This window comes from Calypte anna, chromosome 22 (genome assembly GCF_003957555.1).
Source record: "Calypte anna isolate BGI_N300 chromosome 22, bCalAnn1_v1.p, whole genome shotgun sequence".
Classification (NCBI taxonomy): domain Eukaryota; kingdom Metazoa; phylum Chordata; class Aves; order Apodiformes; family Trochilidae; genus Calypte; species Calypte anna.
In genome coordinates this window covers 4,950,829-4,970,154 of record NC_044267.1, presented here as the reverse complement: position 1 = coordinate 4,970,154, position 19,326 = coordinate 4,950,829, and the positions used below count along the sequence as shown (strand labels likewise).

At 47.0% G+C, this 19,326-nt stretch overlaps 1 protein-coding gene across 1 annotated transcript; it reads left to right on the top strand.

Annotated features, from left to right (window-relative positions):
- Positions 1–1,963: 1,963 nt before the first annotated feature.
- Positions 1,964–15,044, top strand: ARHGAP25 (Rho GTPase activating protein 25). Its single transcript, XM_008500736.2, is given in 12 exon segments — positions 1,964–2,122; positions 4,591–4,639; positions 4,641–4,785; positions 5,443–5,530; positions 5,897–6,016; positions 7,799–8,006; positions 9,744–9,876; positions 10,786–10,859; positions 11,380–11,501; positions 12,253–12,452; positions 12,974–13,545; positions 14,072–15,044. Coding segments are annotated over 12 exon segments (1,983 nt in total). The 5' UTR covers positions 1,964–2,061; the 3' UTR covers positions 14,283–15,044.
- Positions 15,045–19,326: the final 4,282 nt, after the last annotated feature.

Here is a 19,326-nt window from a genome sequence, read left to right as displayed (position 1 = left end):
GTTTCTCCTGACTTGTGGGGGGGCTAGGAGAACATAATCCTTCTGTTTACCCAGCAAAATTTACTATTTTTAGCTCTTGTGTTACTCTGTCTGGTTTTGACTTATCAGCTAAGACAACCCAACCCATCAGCAGCTCTCTTTTTGCTTCCTGTCACACTCTGGGGCATTTTCAGATAAGTGAATCCTACAACAACACAATCTGATGCTTTCTTTATAGCAACCCTGCAAAAATTAAAGGCCTCAACACAGGGTTCCAACACAGGGCTGAGATTTGCTCTTTTTAAGTTCCCCTGGGGCATTGGGTTGGGGAACGGGCAGCCCAGCTTGATTGCTGTGAGAAAAAAGCCTTAATCTTATGATGTCCTTCCCCAAATCCAGAGGCAGCCACCAAGTACCTAATAGGAGGAAGCTACAATGGCATTCTGGGTGCTTGCAAAGGGCTTGTTTTGGGGTGCTGGAGAGGGCTGAGCTGTAGCCACAGCATTGGGCTGAATTGCATGGTTTTGGGCTCGAACATTTGCTGTTTCCTCTCTAGAGGAAGGCAAAGTGCTGCGTGACATCCTGTTCACACAGGCAGGTGGGGAAAGGTGGCTGCTCACAGGCTTGAAAGAGAAAAAAAAAAGGATCAAGACACATGACCTTCCCTTCTGGAGCTCCCATGGCTTTCTGCAGATATTATTAAGAAGAGGAGACAATGATGCTTAAAATTCAGGTCTCAGTCCACTTGTGGTAAAGCAGAAATGGGGTTAACTCAAGCAGTTTGGACCCAAAGCAGGTTTTGGGGTTGATCTCATTCTGGCCTGGGTTCCAGCTGGGCTGCTCCATTGCCATAGCATCTCTTCCCATGGCACCAACTTTGGACTTTCAGCAGTTGAAGATGTGAGCTGGGGATCCCTGAGCCAGCTCCAGCCACTGCTCAAAGCAACAAGATGCATTTTTCCAATGGGATTAATCCCAATGAGCCCATCCTGGCTGAGCAGTGGCTGGCAGCCAGGGCAGGCTCCAGCTGCTTCCCCAAGAAGCACATCCTCAGTTTATGCTGTGGCACTAAAAAAAAACTTTGCAAGCTGCTCAGTGCATGCCAGGCATGACTGCTGGGCTGCAAATCAGAACAGGAACCAGTGGCCACATCCTCTTTCAGCCCAGTGCTTCCCACGTTGCTCTTCCTTCTGTTCAGCACAAAAAGCCTCTCCCCAGGGCTGGGGGGGAGCTGGAGCACTCCGTTAGGTCTTTGGGGCACATTGCTATTTTCCTTTGGAAAAAGACATTTAAATGACATGGAACAGGATCTGCACTTGATGTTGTGAGTGGGAAAAGGGACTTTGCTTGATCCAGTGGCTCTGGTGGGGTCCCCTGGCCCTCGCTGCTCTGACATCTTTCCTCCACGAGAGCCTCATTTCAGCCCCATTTTCCTCCTGGATCTGTCACCAAGTGTGTGTGCAAACCTTCCATCAGCTGTGGGGACCACACAGCACTTGCAAGAAGAAAATCCCCAAGACACCCAACATCATCTGGGCTGTGCACAGGGGGATTCATCCAGACATCCAAGAGATGCCACCATGTGCTGTTTGGCTCTGGCCAAAGCCTGCTGAGCGTTGGAGCTGAGCAAAATGTCTCCTGCAATTCCCTGCTGGGCCGTGCCCCTCAACAAGTCATTTTCTGGTGTACCAAGGGCCCCAAGAAGGACAAGCACTTCCTCAAATGCCACAAATGCACTGAGAGCAACCTCGGGGCAGCCACGTTTGGTGCGGGCTGAGTCTCTGCATCAGCCACAAGGGGCAAGAAAAAGGGGAGCAAAAAGGGGTGGCATCACCTCGGGGCTGTGGGAGAAGCCAAAGGAGAGCTTTGCAGGAAAGCAAGGCAGGAAAGTACTTTTATGGGGTTGTTCACAGCTGCTCTCTGAGGAGGAAGTACCTTGGTAAATCAACCCTTGCCGAGATCTCCGTGGGGGGGGATCGCACCCCTGGGACCATCAGGGCTTTGTTCCAGCCTGTCTCCTAAGCAAGGTCCCCCTCACCCCCCCAAAAAATACCAAAACCAAAAGTCCCCTCCTGATCCAAAATGTCCCTCAAGCTGCCAAGGAACTGGGATTTCAACCTGAAAATGGATGCTGCAAAAATAGGTACCGTGACTGTTTTATTTCTGCCTTTTTTTTTTTTCCTGCTTCAGCCTTTCAGGTGCACACTGGGGGCTGCCCCTGGCCAAGCTCTGCAGCAATTTTGGCTGTGGCACAGAGCCAGACCCGATGTGGGGACCTGGCTCCCAGCTACCACTTTTGAGAGAGCAGTTGTTTTGCAAATGATTTGCAAGTGATTTGCAAAGTTGTCACCAAGGGGATGCTGTGGGAGCAGGGCTGGGGCTGCCCTGGGGGGGTGGGACAAGGGGAGCAGGCAGAGGGGGGCTGCTGCCCACCCCAAGGCCAGGTTTGGGGTGGGATTTAAGCCCCATGAGCTCATTCTTTTGGCACAAACCTTGCCGGAGGTGAAGTGCCAGCCAAGGAGCTGTACAGGCTGGAGGAAGCGATCTTGCCCTTGCTCAGGTTTCTTTGCCCACCCTGACATCATCGTTTCCTCTCACTGGTGGCCAGGAATCCTGTGATGCCCAAACTGGGCTCTGTGCTCTGGGGTGGCTTCACTGTGGCCTTTCCTGACTTATGTCCTGCCTCTCACCAGGCTTTGCATGGCTCTCCTCTGCCAGGGGATCCATCTCCACCAGAACAATCAGGATAATTAATTTTTTTTTGCAGAGAGGCTGCAGAGCAGAGGGTAAATTCAATTGGTAGCTCAGAAACAAAGATCAGGGGACACTGAGCCTGCTGACTGCAGGCAAGCAGAGAGAAAGGAGATGGGACACAGGCCTGACTGCATCTTCTGACCAGGAATTGCTTTTTTTTTTTTTTTTCCCAAGAAAAAACTTCCCCTGATGAAACTCTGAGTACCTACTGCAGCTTGTGGCTGCTGCCAGCCCAGGACACAAGGGTTGGGTGTGCAGGGACCTGAGTGCTGGGCACAGCCTGGTGTCCTTGGGGTTTCTGGCTGCAGGGAGCAGCTGCTGCCATCTTCAGAGGTGCAGCAAGGATGTGAGTTGCTTGTGGAAAATAATTGCAAATTACTCACCACCACCCTCATTGGCTCTTCCTGGCTTTAGGACACTTCCCTCTCCTTGTCCCCAGCAGTGGCTTCTGCAAGCCCCAGGGCAGTGCCAGCTTCTGTGTGCTTCCTCGTGCTGAGAAAAAACCCAAAATCAACAAAAAAGCATTTATTTCAGTGAAGGAGAAAACGACATTTGCAATTTTCATCACAAAACCTGTTGTGGCACTTTTGCTTGTACTGGTTTTATTCCCAGGACCTGACATCCCTCCTGTGGAGCAGGAGGGAAGGGGATGGCACTGAGGGCTCCTGCCCAGGACAGGAATTGGGGCAGAACCCAGCAGTGATGTGGTCACCACGGGAGCACTCAATGCAATTTCTCCTGCAAGCTGCATTTTGTCAGGGCTCCTCTTTGCAGGGACACGGTCACCTGCTGTGTCCAGTCTCCAGGGCTGGAGGAAAAATGAGGATGTTTTGGAGGAAATGTTCAACTTCAGAGGTGGTTACCACAGGAGATGCTTCAGGGCACCTCAGTTGCTCTTAGTGGTTCTTTCCTGCACTGCAAGGAGGAGCAGGGCCAAATGTGTCAGGGATGTGTTGGTGAAGGAGGAGGTGACTGCAAATGCTGAACCACCCTGGGGAGAGACAGGGGAAAAGGAGAAGGGAAGCTACCCAGGACTTGAGGTGGAATTTGGAAACCCCAGTTTGGTTTTTGCATCATGGTAGCCCCTGGGACCAGCTTCCCTGAACAGACACCTTTCCTATTTTTCTTTCGCTTTAAATAACTCTGACTGAGGCTCAGCACCTCTACCAGTGATTTCATGTAGTTGCCATGAATCTTTGTTGTAGGCTTCAGAGGTGTTCCAGTGGACAGGCAGGTTCTTTTGATGTCAGTCATTTGTCGACAGATTTCGGCCTCCCTGAGGACAGAACTCATGCTGGTCTGTTTTATCACAGAAACATTGGAGATAATAAGGTCTCTATATTCTTTTTCACCTTTCTTTTATTTCACTAATTATTCTTTTAGCTCTGGTAAAAGCTGGTAAATCCAGACTGGAACTTTTTGAACCCTTTGGAGACTTTCCACCTCCCTGTGTGAGAACTGCCCTATTGGAAACACCAGGCAATGCTCTCTGAGGGCAAAACTTCAATTTCCAAACAGTTTTTTTTTTTTTTTGTGAGCCAGGCTGGGTCATTCTGCTATCGCTGCTGCAGCCTGTTTGGGGTGGGTATCAAAAAAACCCACACACACCCTCCTATGAAATAAAAATTAAAAAAATTATTTTCTTCTCACTTGCAAGACAATTACTCCCACGCAGGAAAAAGGAAGCACACTCTGACAGATACTGCAGCCACTTCCTTTCAAAGCTCCAGCCAGTTTGCCCAGCACAGGCAGAGGGGCAGGGAGCCCCTGGCACTGGTGCAGCTTGAATCAGCCCTGGGCTGGTGGGACCTCATCCCTCTGCATCCTCCCCATCCTCTCCCTCTCTCTCCTTGGCAGCTCGCTCCAAAAGCGTGATGAGCAGTGAGGCTGGGGGCACCCAGCCTGCCCCCCCCCCAGCCCCTGGAGAGGCCCCAGAAGGTGGGGTGGCTGAAGAAGCAGCGTTCCATCGTCAAGAACTGGCAGCAGAGGTTCTTCGTGCTCAAGGGACAGCACCTGTACTACTACAAGGAGGAGGAGGATATCAAACCACAGGTAGGAGGAGGCCACTGGGCTCTGCTGGTCCTCAGAATCCCCCTTCTTGCTTGCAGGGAAATGGTTTGGGAGGGGGATGGCAGAGGGTGTTCAAGAGGTTTCCAGCTTTTGGGCAGTAAGGAACCTGATCAGCAACATCGATGCAATTGAATTCTGAAAATGCCCTCAAGCCCTGCAGGGTTTTTTTCTTTTTTCCTTTTCCTTTTTCTTTTATTTTTCTTTAACTTTTTCCTTTTTCTTTTATTTTTCTTTAACTTTTCCTTTTTCTTTTCTTTTTTCTTTTCCTTTTTCTTTTTCTTTTTCTTTTTCTTTTTCTTTTTCTTTTTCTTTTTCTTTTTCTTTTCTTTTTCTTTTTACTTTTCTTTTTTTTCTTTTCCTCTTCCTCTTCCTTTCTTTATTCCTTTTCCTTTTCCTTTTTCTTTTTCTCTTTCTTTTTCTCTTCCTTATAAGAAGGAAGGAAAAAATTGAAAGAGTGAAACAACCGGTTTTCTTATTCTGAGAATTACTTCATTAGAAAAATTGGCATTTAAGAAGTGTCCCTTCTTGTTTAAAAAGGCATTTTTAGCACAGAAATATATAAAGGCCACCAGCTTCTGCTTTCAGTTTGAGAGCCCCACAGAGCTGGGTGTTTGCAGCTCCTGCTCTGCTCTGTCCTAGGGCTGCCTGTGTCTCCAGGGAAGCACCATCAAGGAGGTGGCCAGCAACCCAGAGGAAGGAGGGAAATTCATTTTTGAAATCATCCCAGGTGAGGATGCTTCACTTCATTTGGTCTGAACTGTTCACCCTGAATTTGAAGGAGGAATTTTCATTCCCAGATCCCCATAGGGAGACAAATGTCTTCATTGACACCTCAGGGCTGGAGCAGGGTCCTGGGTCAGTGCCCATGCCCCGTGCTGAGCTGCAGTGTTAAAAAAATGTTAAAAACTCAAGAAGTTTCTGTTCCTTTCTCCCAGCCCTTCAGCAAGTGTGAGATGCACCAGTGCTGCTCCATTCCACAGCCACTCAGACTGCAGGGAGGCAAACTGGAGCCAAAAGCATTTAGCAAAGAAGAATCTGTCTTTTCTCCTCCAATCCTCTCTGTAAATGATGTATAAATGTTTTTATTTTGCAGGGGTCTCTGGAGACCAGACCCGGGCAGGGCATGACCCCTGTGTGCTCATGGCTAATTCCCAGTCTGAGATGGAGGAATGGGTTAAATCCATCCAGCGAGTCCTGGGGGCATCCTCAGGAGGTAAAGGGGGGCAGGGAATTCCCTACCACCTTGTGCTGTGCTTTGGGCTGATAAATCCTTGAAACTGGAAGCTGTGATGTGAGGTAACACCTTAGGAACCCACTCCTAGACCCAGCCCTGTGGTGCTGGGGCTGCTGCAGACATGGGCAGTGCTAAGGAAATGGCACTCAAGTGTGAGTAAAGATTCTGGGCTGGTTTCGACCACTTTTATGAACTTCCTCATTGACTTTTTGACCCCAGAAACTGTTCTTCTTGAAACCAACTCACACTCAGGGATAAAATATTGGAAAAGCTTGCTTTTTGCTTGCCTGTTTCCTCACTCTGCTGCGTTTCCAGCACATCCCAGTCCTCCTGCACTCATTTTCTCTGCAGAGTCTGCCTTGGCCATGGATTTGCCCTCTCCAGACTCCAGCAGGGATTGCAGTGCCTGGATCCTTCCTTCCTTTGCCCTTGGGTGTTCACTTCTGTCATCACAGCACTGTGGTAGGGGAAGTGTGAAATATTAACTGATCAGAAAGGAACAAGCCATAAATTTGCCACCAGAGGCAAAGCCCACAAAGGAAGCCTCAAAGGTCCCTCCAGACACTTTTCCTAGAAGGATGAACTCCTACAAGCACGATCCCCCAATGAAACAGGGCTGGGAGTCTTTTTAGCTCTCTTCCAGCAGAGAACTAACCTGGATCATCATTCTGAGCCTCTCCTCCCTCTGTGATTTGCCCTGTCTATTTAGATTTTCTTTTATAGTGTCCTTCAGACCTTTCAGCTGTACAAGACAAGAATGGTGGAGCTCAAAGAAGTGTCCCCAAATGAACAGCTCTGCCAGCTTGCAGCTAAACAAGCAACTCATTATCAGAGAAAAAAAAAAAAAAAAAAAAAGCTATTTGCTTTTACTGGGCACAATGACAGATTTATAGTCATTATTTAGAAGTGTAAGTGAATCATAAATGAAACACCCTCATGATCAGACAGGTGCTGACAAGCCTTGTGGTTCCAGTTGAGAGTGTTTACCTGTATTTTCCTGGTCTGGAAGATAAAATTTGAACCTTCATAGCACAAGGTGAACATATCACAGGCACTGCTGGGGTAAAAATATGGTAGAGGACCATTAGGACCCTTTGCCATTATTATCACAGCTTCAATTTGAGTTGGGATTTGTCTGTTCTTACCATGCCCCTGGCTCTGAGGAGGAATTCCTGGGGTGCAGGCTGCTGCCTTCCCACCTTTGAGCTCTTCTTTTGCTGGGAGTTCAGGAGGAAAAAGCCATTGCTTGGAAGGAAAGGTACCTGCTGCAAAATGCTGCTGCTCATTGCCCTGGGGAGTTTCTGGAGGGTGAGAGGAGGGGAAAGGGAAGAAAAGCCATTAAACCAGTATGACTTCCAGCTCCAAGTCTTTGCAAGGCTGCTTTTCTTTTTCTTGGTGGTCTCCTGTGCTTTCTATATCCTTAAGATTTGTGTGATGAGCATCCCTTCTCTCCCTTTGCCCTAGCATTACCTTTCCTGCTGCTCCTGCCTTGCCCTGTATCAGCACCCTGCTCCAAGGCAGCAAGCAGCCTGGAAATAAACCAAGCCTCACTTCTTGGTTTAAATGATTTTGAGAACTGTTAATTAATTGGAGGAGGAACAAGGTTTCCTTTTGCTATAATTTCTTTGAAGGAAGTTCTGCTTTCCCCTCATTTGCAGACTTCTTGGAGCTCCTCTTCTCCCTGCAGAGCAGGTCCAGCGTCACATCTGTGCCCTCAGCAAAGCCTCTGGGCTCCTCTGACCTCTCTTGTTCTTTCCCTAGTGGTGTTTGGACAGAGCTTGGCAGAGACCATGGCTTATGAACAGAAATTTGGGCAGCACCAGGTCCCCATCCTGGTGCAGAAGTGTGCGGAGTTCATCCGGCAGCACGGGATGGGGGAGGAGGGAATTTTCCGCCTGCCTGGCCAAGACAATCTGGTGAAACAGCTCCGGGATGCCTTCCATGCTGGGGAAAGGCCATCGTTTGACAGGTATGCTGGATTCCCCCTCTCCTGTTCCCCAGAATCTAACCCCAGCAGTGCCCTGCAGGAAACTCGGACCCTCCAGAAGGGCTTGGGGAGAAGGGAGGATTCTGCACAAACACCGAGTGGAGGCAAAAGCAGAATCAGAGGGTGCTGAGATGGGGTTTGTGGAAACAGAGGGAAGTGTTTAGGAAAATCCTGCCCCACACTGCAGTTATCATTTGCAGGAGCAGCCAAGGAAGGAGGCAAAGGAAAGAGCCTACATAGCCCATCAGCTCAGGGCAAAGGGGTAGAGAAAGGGAAGCAAGCAGTGGGGCACAGAGAAGCTCAGAGAAACCCTAAATACACTGGAGTTATTTCTTTCCCTGCCAGCTCTGTGGCATTTTCCTCCTCTTGCTTTTCCTTACAACATCACAGAGAGATGAGAGAGAGATTCTGGCTACCCCAGGGCTGTGTCCTCCTTTCTCTCTTCCTTTGCTGGGCTAAGGGGAGATGAGAAGCTCCCTAAATCTGAGAGCTGCCTCTCCCTGTCCAAGAGGGACATTTGCTGCTGCTGTCTCTGTGCAAAATGAAAGCAGAAAAGTAAAACCCCTGGTGCATCTCAGCTGGGTCTGCAGCTGCATATTTCTTGCTTTCTGGGTGCCAGAGTCCTGCTGAGAGCTTTCCTGTTGTAACCTGCACAGGGGTCAGAGGAAGGTGAAGCCTTTTTGTGTTTGTTTTCCATACCTGATTTTTTGCAGCCGGGCATGGGGAGGGAGCTTGGTCCCTTTCCCAGTACCCTGGGACATAAACTCTGTGTATGAGCATTGCTGCAGTGAGCTCAGGGTGACTCTGACCCCCCTGCACTTCAACCAAAACATTTTCTTCCAGAGGCTGAAGGCAAATAGTGGGGTGCCCAGGGACCTGAATGCTGGAAGATGCTGGCTCGCCCTCCAGTGCCATCTTTGCATCCTCTTTGGGTTTGCACGGGCACAACTTGTGTGCACAAGCATGGGAGGATTGAGTGGGGAGTGTCAGAAAGCTGCCCTGGCAACCCAGGCATCCAGGGTGGTTTATGGCGTGTTATTGGTAGGCCCTATAAAAACACAGCTCTAAAAAAAAAAAAAGAATTCTCTATGGTTATGTGAATTTGTTAAAAATAATAGTATTTGAAAAAAACCCAACCAAATCCTAAAAATAAATGACCTGGGGGATTTTTGCTAGAAGTTTATAACAGTTGAGTGACTTCAAGGTAGGTCAAGTTAGAGGCTTATGATCTTGGCAGTGTCCTTTTGACAAAATGTAAACAATATGGGATGCAAAGCTGCAAACATCTGTCCCAGCAGAACAACTTCAGTAATTGCTGTTAATCTTAAAAACCCCAGAAAAGCTTCTCCAGCTCTGCAGAGAGTGGGGAGAGCCTGCCAGACATGGGAACACTAGGCAGTATTTCCATACAAACCCTCATCAGCCAAACAGGCTGGGAAGGCTCAGATGGGTTATGAGCACCAGAGATCTGTGGGGAAAGCCTCCAGTGAGCAGTTATTGCCATAGAATCATGGAATAGAATCATTTTGGTTGGCAGGAACCTCTAAAGGTCATCTAGTGCAACCCCCCTGCAATGAGCAGGAAGATTCTTACCTACATTAGGTGGCTCAGGGTCTCATCAAGCATCCTCTTCCCTTGACTGGGGTGTCCTAGGGATACCCTGGTTTGCCCACCAGCTGGATGCAAGCTTGACACAAGTGGGTTTTTTGCTGGTTGCAGGGATACAGATGTGCACACTGTGGCCTCTCTCTTCAAACTCTACCTGCGGGAGCTCCCTGAGCCAGTTGTGCCCTGGATGCAGTATGAGGATTTCCTGCTGTGTGGGCAGGCACTGGATGGGGATCAGAGGAAGGTAGAGCTACATTCATTTCTCTTCTCCTGGCCTTCAAATTAGCTGTGCTGCAGTGGCAGGGCTTGGTGAGCCGGAGATGCTGGGTGGGTATATAGCTGTGCATTATAAACTGTGTGTTCACTGAGCTCCAACAACTGGAAAAAAGGAAAGAAATAAAAAAATAAGCAAATCTCATAAAGACATTGAGGTTTCCCAACTTGACAACATTGGTTTATCCAGTTTTAAGCTTAAATTTCTGGAGCAGATCTAAGAGCTGCTCAGCACCTTTTTTTTGTTGAGCCCTTGCAGCAAACAGTGAGTGTGAAAACCAAGAGTGGAAGGAAACAACCTCCTGCACTGCCCTCAGCCTGAGCTGAGAGCAGAGCTGGCAGAAGGCTCTGGGTGAAAGCAAGGAAGGAAACAGGGATATGGCAGAAGGAGAAGTGAGAAACAGGAATGGTCTTTTCCTAGCTATGTATTTTGATGGAAAAGAAGCCCCCCCTACTGCAAAAGCCCCATCAATCAGAGATGCTGTTCCTATCCCCAGAAACAAAAGGCAGATCTCGGTAGCTCTGTGAACTGCAGTGTTCAACAACTGGATTTCAAGGGCAAATGTTGGTTGTAGGTTGTTTTGCTTCAGGATTTTTTGGGAGTTAAAAATGTCCTAAATGTTTATAGACAAGAAATGCACGTTTAGGGATGATCAGCCTTTTCTGAAGAGCTCATCACAGGGACTCTGCTGTGGCAGCAGCAGTGCTGGCAATGGGCTGAGCAAAAACTTCTCCATGTCCATGCTTGGTCTGCCAGGGAAATGTCATTTCCAAGGTGAGCAAACTTCCAAAGGTCAGCCCATACAAGGATGGATAGAGTGACCAAGAGTCCAGACACATCTCTGAATCCTTACAGAGCACTTTTTAAACTTGCATTAAGGGCCATCAAGAGCTCCTGAAGCAGCTGTCCCTCCTTCCAAGAGAGAACTACAACCTCCTCAGCTATATCTGCAGGTCAGTCCTCTGCACAGCTCAGATTTTATGTTGGTGAGTAGAAATATCATTCCCAAGGCTGAGACTGACTCCTCTGGAGAGAGCCCTCTTAAGCCATGGTTTGGTTCCCCTCGAGTCACCAGATTCTAACTTTGTTTTAGGGAGAGTTTAAACCACCAGGGTCAACACCTTGATGAAAAGCCTACCCTAAAACTCACCTACAAATCCCTGAGAATTAAGATCAAGTGTAGTTTTCCTAAACAAAGCCTTGTGCAACAAAACTTGGGTGATTTATTAAATATTAGATGGAGGTTTTCTTCTCCTTTTTTTTTTTTTTTTTTTTTTTTTTTATGAGCAGCTCATCACACAGTGGTTTTTCTAAAGATACCAAAGAACCAGCTCTGGTTCACAGTATATTTCTGTTGGGAAACTTAGAGGAAGATTTGGATGGATTAATCAGGATTTTATACCAGTGGGTGTGTGTAAGGCTTTTTGCAGTCATCCTACTCTGACTTGAATATTTGTCCTTGGATTCTGGCAGGTTTCTACATGAAATACAGTTGAACTCCAGTGTCAACAAGATGAGTGTGGATAACCTGGCAACAGTGATTGGAGTGAACCTCATCAGACCCAAGATAGAGGATCCTGCAATTATTATGAGAGGTAAAAAGGACTCTTGGAATATTTAGCATAGAAGACCTGCTATGCTGAAATAGTTGAGTCCACAATCTTGAAATTAAATCTTTTCTATGGCAGACCCATGGGTATAAGTCAGACATGTGCCTGGGAACAGTGAGTACAGCAGGGTAAAGCCACAGTTTAGTTAGGCTATAAATGTATTTATGGTGACAAAACCCCCTTAGAAACTGCCTGGTGTGTTCCCTCTATAGTTTTCAAGCAATTCAGGAATCTGGTGACCTCATCTTTCTTTTGCTTGGAGCAGGAAGGTGTGAAATTCTTCTTAAGGGAAACAAAGGAAACTCAACAGAATAGTTGAGCCAAACTGTAACCCCATGGGTAAGAACAGATGCAGCAGAACTAAGAGAAGAAATATTTTCAGGCCAAAGACTGCTCTGCTCTGCAGACACCACTTGCAAATGATCCAGATTTTCATTTGCCTGTTCATATAAATGGTACTCACAGCTTCTTTTCAGCCAAAGCAGCACAGTTCCTGGAATGGTGGAACTGAGCAGACTCCTGCCTTGGTTGCTCCATGTTCTACTTCTGCTCTTCTGGAGTGATATAAAAATCTGTCCCTTTATTTGGCTTTGTGATTGTGCTCCTTGTGTTCACCTGCATTTCTGGTTGCATCTCCATTTGGGACACCAAGAAAAATCAACCAGAAGTGCAAGAATGGGTGGAGCAAAGCTTGTCACATTGAGTTTGCCACTGACATGTCTCTAATTTCTTCCAGGCACACCACAGATCCAGAAAGTGATGACTGTGATGATAAGTGACCATGCAAACCTCTTTCCCCCATCCAAGGATGTGTCACCCTCCCCACCTGCTCAAACGAATGACAAGAAAGCCCCAATCTCACGCAGCTCTGTGGGCTGGGATGCTGCAGAGGACCCTGCAGTGCTCAAGGCAGAGAGCTTGATCCTAAGGCAAATGGTAAAGCTAGAAATAATAAAACATAAGCTTCATAAATATGCAGTGAACTATTGTGAGATTTGATGGGTCAGTGAGCCACTAGGAGTGCTTGCTATTAATAGGGTAAAGAGCTGTAACTGTCATCCCTGGAATATCTGTGTCAGGAAAATAATGTAGATAATTTTTCCACCTTCCTGTGGAAAATCTGCTGTTCTGGGGAAAATAAAAGCTTCTAAAGTGTTTTGGCTAAAAGGCAGAATAGATGAAAGCTTTTCAGCTCATGCTGGTGAAGTGAAAACATTGAGGATTAAAGCCTTTTCTCAGAAAGAAAGAAAAAAAAGGGGGAAAGAAAAATGGAAATTTCTTTTTAATGGAAAATACAGAACAACCCAAACTAAATTTTTATGGAAAACTTGTGGCTGTTCCTGTCAGGATGCTAAAATATTCCCTGTGTAAATACTGCAGCCAGAGCAGTTGTGGCAACCTGTGCCTGCTCCCAGAGCAGGAGGGGGCTGTCCTGATTCCAGGGTTCTGTTTTACAGAGAAACAACCTGAATCCAAGGAGTGTCCCTGGAGCAGCTGGGAGCTCAACTGCCCCTGGGGAAGACAACGAGTCCAAGGATACACTGGGAAAGTGGAAAACACAGTCAAGGAAAAGAACTCAGACTTTACCTAACAAGAAATCTTTCCTGGCAGCTTCTGCTCCGAGGGAGAAAGGCAGCAATGACAAAAATGATGTTTTTGCCAGTGAGTTTTGGAAGAGCTCCCCCGGGGGCAGCACACGCTCTGTGGCACCTGATGGACATAAGAGGACTTTGTCTCATGATCTTTTTAAGCTGCTCGACCTTCATCGGGCTTCCACCTATGATAATGTTCCTACCTCCCAGGCAGAAAGTGGGGAAGTCAGCAGCCCCAGCCCTTCCAGCAGCATCTCTGATAAGGAATTCCTGCCCTGCCCCAGCCATCAGCAGAAGGAAGAAGCCAGTCCCACCAGCAGCCCTGTTGAGGTCTCCAAGCCTGATCAGGAGAGCAGGGAATTCCTGAAAAACATGATCCTGAAGCTGGAAAACCAAATGGAGGTACAGAAAAATGACTACGAGGAACAAATTAAAAGGTAACCTGCTGCAGAGGGCTGCTGCTTGGAGAGTACTGAGGCTTCAGCTCCTGCTATTACAACACTTGTACTGCACAGATTGATTTACCAGTGATATTAGAGAGGCTTTAAGAGCAGTAACTTATTATAAAATACAGTATTGTATCTAAAAGCCAATGCTCGTGTGCTGTACTCTCACCACAGTTGCCAATATTATATTATTAATATTATATTATATTATTACAATATTGACACTGCAGTTCTTACTTCACGATCCTATGGCACTGCAATACCTCTGCATTAATCAAACTGTCACAGTCCCTTTATTTAATACTGTTCAGTGGAAACATTATCCATTGTGACCACCAGAGATACTATAGCTTTACACATTGTTGTATCATTATATATTGTGTGTACTGGTTTATTGCATCGTGTTACTGAGTGTCAAGGCAGAACCTCTGGATTATATTATTGCTTAAGGACACAGTGGGCAGCAATGACTTCCCAGCACCCTTCCAATCTTTTCACACTCCATTTCTCTTTGCAGTCTGGAGAAGGAAAACAAAGAAGTCTGGACCAAAGTGGTGAGGCTGAATCAGGACATCGAGAGGGAGAAGAAGAAATCTGAGGAACTGGAGCTGAAGTTGATGAACATGGAGCGTTCACGGGAAGACATGGAGAAGAGAAACAAGATGCTTGAGGAGGAGATAAAAAACTTAGCTAAATCCACAAGCAAAACTGAAGCCAGAACCAAATAGGACCTGCTTGTGCAGAACTCCACAGCCCCAAACCTTGCAGAGGGATGGGTCACCAAGGTCAGTGTGACCTCCACCAGGCTTAGCCACCTTCAAACCTGAGCTATCCCAACCTCACCTTCCCTATCACCTCCATGTCCCACATGCTGTGGCACCCTGAGGTGACCCACTTGTCTTCTGAGGTCTCTTTCAAGCAACACTAACACCAGTGGTGCTGAAAGTCAAAGTTCCCACCATGCACCAAGGGACCCACATCAAAAAGTCTCCAAAATTCCTGAGAGATGCCTTTTTCCTGCCATCATTGCAGAGCATCTGATCCCGTCCCTTTTCTGTGATTCCAGATGACCTTGGCAGTGTTTAATTATTTTTTTACCTTTGCAGGGAGCTCATTCCTAATCTGGGTATGAGGCTCAGGACTCGTTTAGGGAGAATCTTCTCCAAACATCTGGGCTGGAAATGCCACACGCTCCTTTCTGCAAAGATCAAAAGTGTGAAGAGGCAAATAATTCCCTCACGACCCACAGTGGAGTGTAATGACGTGAAAAAGCTTGGCTGAGGCTCAGAAATCTCTGTGATTAGGACAAGTGCACATTATTTTAGTATAAACTGTGCATTCCTCCACTTCCGCTGCAGATAGGCAGGAGAACCTCTATCAGACCATGACTGTTTCTGAGGATCAGAGAAACTGCTTTGAAGATATTCCACCCATTAAAATTTGGAGTGTTTATAGTGGTCATATTTGAAAGATAGACTTTCCAATAGAGGTCAGGTGGGCTGGAATTCCTAAGCACATGAGGCTGGGGGTGGGGGGTTAATAGTAACATCTTAGGAGCTGAAATTGCTCTTGGGTTCTGTAAGATAAGGAGGGGTTTTCTTCTTTTAAAAAGTGGGCTTTTTGCAGAGACAGAAAAGCATAGGTCTGCTTTTATATAGAATAAAGCCTGCAGAAAAATCCTTTTCAACCCTGTTGAATCTTGGGTACTGTAGACCCAATCTTGGGTACTGTAGACTCAGCAATTTTCCAAAAGTTTTTCACCCCTCCTTAATCCTCACACTGCACAGCCAGAGGACACAAGAGCATCCCCTTCAAGGTGATGGGAGTGTAAGATAACCCACAAAACACACCAAGGATTTTCTTCTCCCTTTAAATGTGGTAAGGCTTTCCTAATTAGAGCAATTAAACCACAGATCTGAATGCATTTAAACCTGTTAAACAATATGTTATGGGGTGAAGAGATGACATCTTTTAGGATGCAGTTTCAGTCCTGCTTTTCCTGTCTAGCTTTCTTTGCATTAGAGCAAAAAATCCGTTCTGCTGTTCTTAGATATTTACTGCCTTCGTTTAGGAATTCACCTCATTATATCCAGGCCCTTGGTAGGCGTGAGAGGCAAGAAAGTAAAATTATCCTTCCCACATTATTCTCTTTGGATCCCAAGCCAGTCATGCTGAGGCTGACTTACGCCCTCACATTTTATCAAAGTTGCATTTTTGGCATGATAGTAACTTTCCTTTTTTAGCTTGTCTGCTGCATAAAATAGCACGTTGTTGTGGGAGGCGAGGTGGACGTGCAGGAAAAGTGTCCAGACATTATTTAGGGTAGTTTATAGGAACGAAAGAAAAGCAGTGAGAACATCTTATTCTCCCCAGAAATGACAGAGTAATGCAATCTCTCCTTCCTTTATGTGGGAGCTGAAAGATACCCCAGACCAGGCTGCTTTTAAGAAGACTGCCAAATTGAGACTTCATGTATGAATAAACTGGTCACCAAGGTGTGGAGGAAATAAAGTCCTCAGACTCTCAGCCAACACAACCCTGGAAGCAGTGCCACTATCCTGCTTTCTTGGTGTTTTCCTGCCACCTTGCTGCAGCACAGGGATGCTACGAAGCCAGACTGTTCCTGGAGGAAAAATAACCTGGCAAAAAAAAAAAGGAGCACCCTGAAAAAGCAAAGGTGAACATAAGGGCAGGAGGAAGCAGCCAGGTCAGCAGGGACAGGAGGTGTCTGAATAAACACTCCTTTGGAGAAAAAGTTCATCTATTGTAGCACAAAAAACCTGTAAGTTTAGGAATTCTGAGTTACTCCAGCAGATCATGGTGAATATTGCACAGAGGCTCCAGCTGGGCCAGCTTCTTGTATAATGCACACTGCCAACAGCTCACTGCATGCACAGTCTCCACCAAGGATATTTTACCCTTTAAGCTGCTTTTCCTTCACAGGATTTCTCTCAGTAGGTAACTCCCATACACAGAAGTGCTCATCAGGTGATTGGGAACTTGGTTCTTAAAAAGCCAAAAAGGCTTAAAATTTCAGTGACCAGGTAAGTGACATGAATTCAGGGAAAATTTTTCTACCTCTAAGGCTGTGGGGTGGAGCAGAGACCGTAGTGATGGTGCTGCCACTGCAAGACTCCAGGATGTACTCAACCTTTAGCAAACATATGAGATTTTTTACCCAGCTGAAAAACCCCACAAGCAGAGAGCTCAGTGAGAAAGAACCACTCTCTTTACCCCTTGAGTCCAGCATGTAAGGAAGCTTCACAAAAAGCCATTCCCTTTTCATGCACAACCTTACCCAAAAGCCCCCCCCCCCAGGTCCCTATGCCCAACCAGCCCTGGTGAGCCCATCAGCAGCCACTGGAGTGGTTTGTGAAAATTTGCTTTATCACGTGCAAAAACCCAATGTGATATTTTGGCCCTCTTCACACAGTGTCCTGATAACAGGAACTGGGGACAGGGGAATGTTTCTTTAATCTCATCACGTGGCCAAACCCTGTTTGCTGCATCCAGGGAGCTGTTTCCAAATGAGTGCACTTTAAAACCAGCCAGGAAGGCAGGGGCCAGGCTTTGACCTCTTATTGAGAAAAAGAGGGTGAGCATCAGCTTGGCATCTGCTTTCTGAGCATGTGAGAGGGAGATCTGTCCTTTCCCCAGGAGTGTTGCCCTGTTTCCTCCCTTAGCCCCCGATAAGGGCCAGCACAGGCTGCCAGCCAGGCAGAGGGGCTCTGCACACTGCAGGATCCCACACTTGATCCCTAAGGCCAGGGCAGGTTTTGAGTCCTTTCAGTGACACCTTTACCCTGTGTGTCCCTGCCTAGGGCTCAAAGGGTGGATTTTCTAGTGCTGCCAAGTGTTCCCTTTGCCTGCATCCACCTTGCTGATGCTGCTAAAAGCCTGGTACTCGTTTTGAGTGCTGAACTCCATGGAAATGCCAATCGAGGAGGAGTCAGGAGGTCAGCCAAGCACCCCAAGGACGACTGTTCCCAACACAACAGCTACAGGCAGCGCCGAGGAGTGAAAGGTCAAATGTCCCCTGGAAACTGGAGTGTTGTCACACCCTGGGAAAGGATGTTTCCACTGTGGGAACATCCTGCTCCCTCGCTACCTTCCTCCTATCCAGGGCAAAGATGTCTGTGTAAAGGAGTCCGAAACGGGGATAAAATCACATTTACAGTTGGCAGAAGACCTGAGGTACATGTTTAGCAACTCATTAGCTCCAGAAGACTGGATCTTTCCCCTAGCTGGCAATGGAAAGGCATTGGCTGAAGGTCAAGGATAGCACAAGAAGCTATGGAAAAGCAACAGCAGATTAAATTGTTGTCACCCACTCTGACCTGCTTCTGCTCACTCAAATATAAAGCCTCATTGATAATGGCAAGCAGGATGGCTTTTAAAGGTAAAAATTGTAGCACAGCCTTTTGTTTGATTTTGTTAGGCTGTTAAAAAAGTAGTTCTGTGGTTTCCAGCTATAGTGGCTTTTTAGGAGAGTGTTTTGGGGCTCAGATGGTTAGACTACTTTTTGCTTGACCTGCCTCATTCTCTTCTAGCATCAACAGCAAGAAAGGAGCCCAATGCTCACGAGGTGAGGCTGCACCACTGCAAGCCTTGCAGCCCCTTGGGCAGTCAAAGCAAAGGAGTTTGCAGCAGAGTGGTCAGCACTCACCATTCATGTCAAACTTAGGAGGTCTTCTGGCTTAATGAAAGTCAAGCCATTAAGATCACAGATTTTTGACTCTCCAAAACTCAAAAGTAATGAAGCCTTTGAAAATGTTTGCACAGCACAATATGAAGCAGAACCAGACAAAGACTTGGGAGTCTTGAATCCCAATCTAGGCTATAAATATCTGGGACAATAACTAGAATGCTGGGCTTGCCACATAACCTTCCTTTTATTAACTTGAGGCTGGAAGTTTCAGGCCAGAAGTGCTGAGACATTGGTGCCAGTGGTGAAGACACTGATTCCTTCTCTGAGAAAAACAATGCCAGAATGAGAGAATGATGCAAATTCAGGATGGTTATTGATAAAAGGACAGCTGAAAGATGATGTAGAGGTGCAATTCATTTGCTCACAGCAGTACCATTGTTTTCCAGTGGCTCCCCCATCCCCTGGAAGCTGCTGCCTTCCCCTGTGCGTGGCAGCTGCAGCGTGCAGCAGGGTCTGACTTGGCCACCAACTCTATTTTAAAAGTTACTCCTTTCTCTTGCAGTAAGTGCAGGGGTTAATGCAGCCCTGGGGAGCTCAGCGAGGCCCTTGTCTAAATTGTTTGCCTGTTCTGGAGCTCATTAGCATTGCATGCAGTGCCCTGAACAGTGTCATGGAGGCAGGAGTGTGGCAGCCCCTGTCAGGAAGGCTGAATGCCCCACAGCCATCCCTGCTCCATTAGCTCACTGCTCAGGGCACACTGCTTATCTCTAAGGCACTAATTAGGGTGGACAGAGGAAGCACAAGACATGCAATCAATATTATTGGGCCAAATCTGCAGCTGGTTTAAGTTGTCGATTGGCAGAGGAGGGCAAAAGAACAAGAAAAGATGGGAGCCAGAGAAATCCCATGGGAAAAGGAGGGGCTTCAGCAAGGATCCCAGCTGTGGTTTATTCCTGCTTTCTCCTGCAAGAATGACTTCCAAAGTGATACAAAGCTGCGAGTGCAATTTCGGATAGCAGGTTGTAGTTGTACGTTGTCACTCTGTTTTGTGACTGTCTCAGAATCAAAGCCAAAATCAAAGAATTTAAACTCTTTCAATGCTTGGATCAGCCCATTAGCCTCCT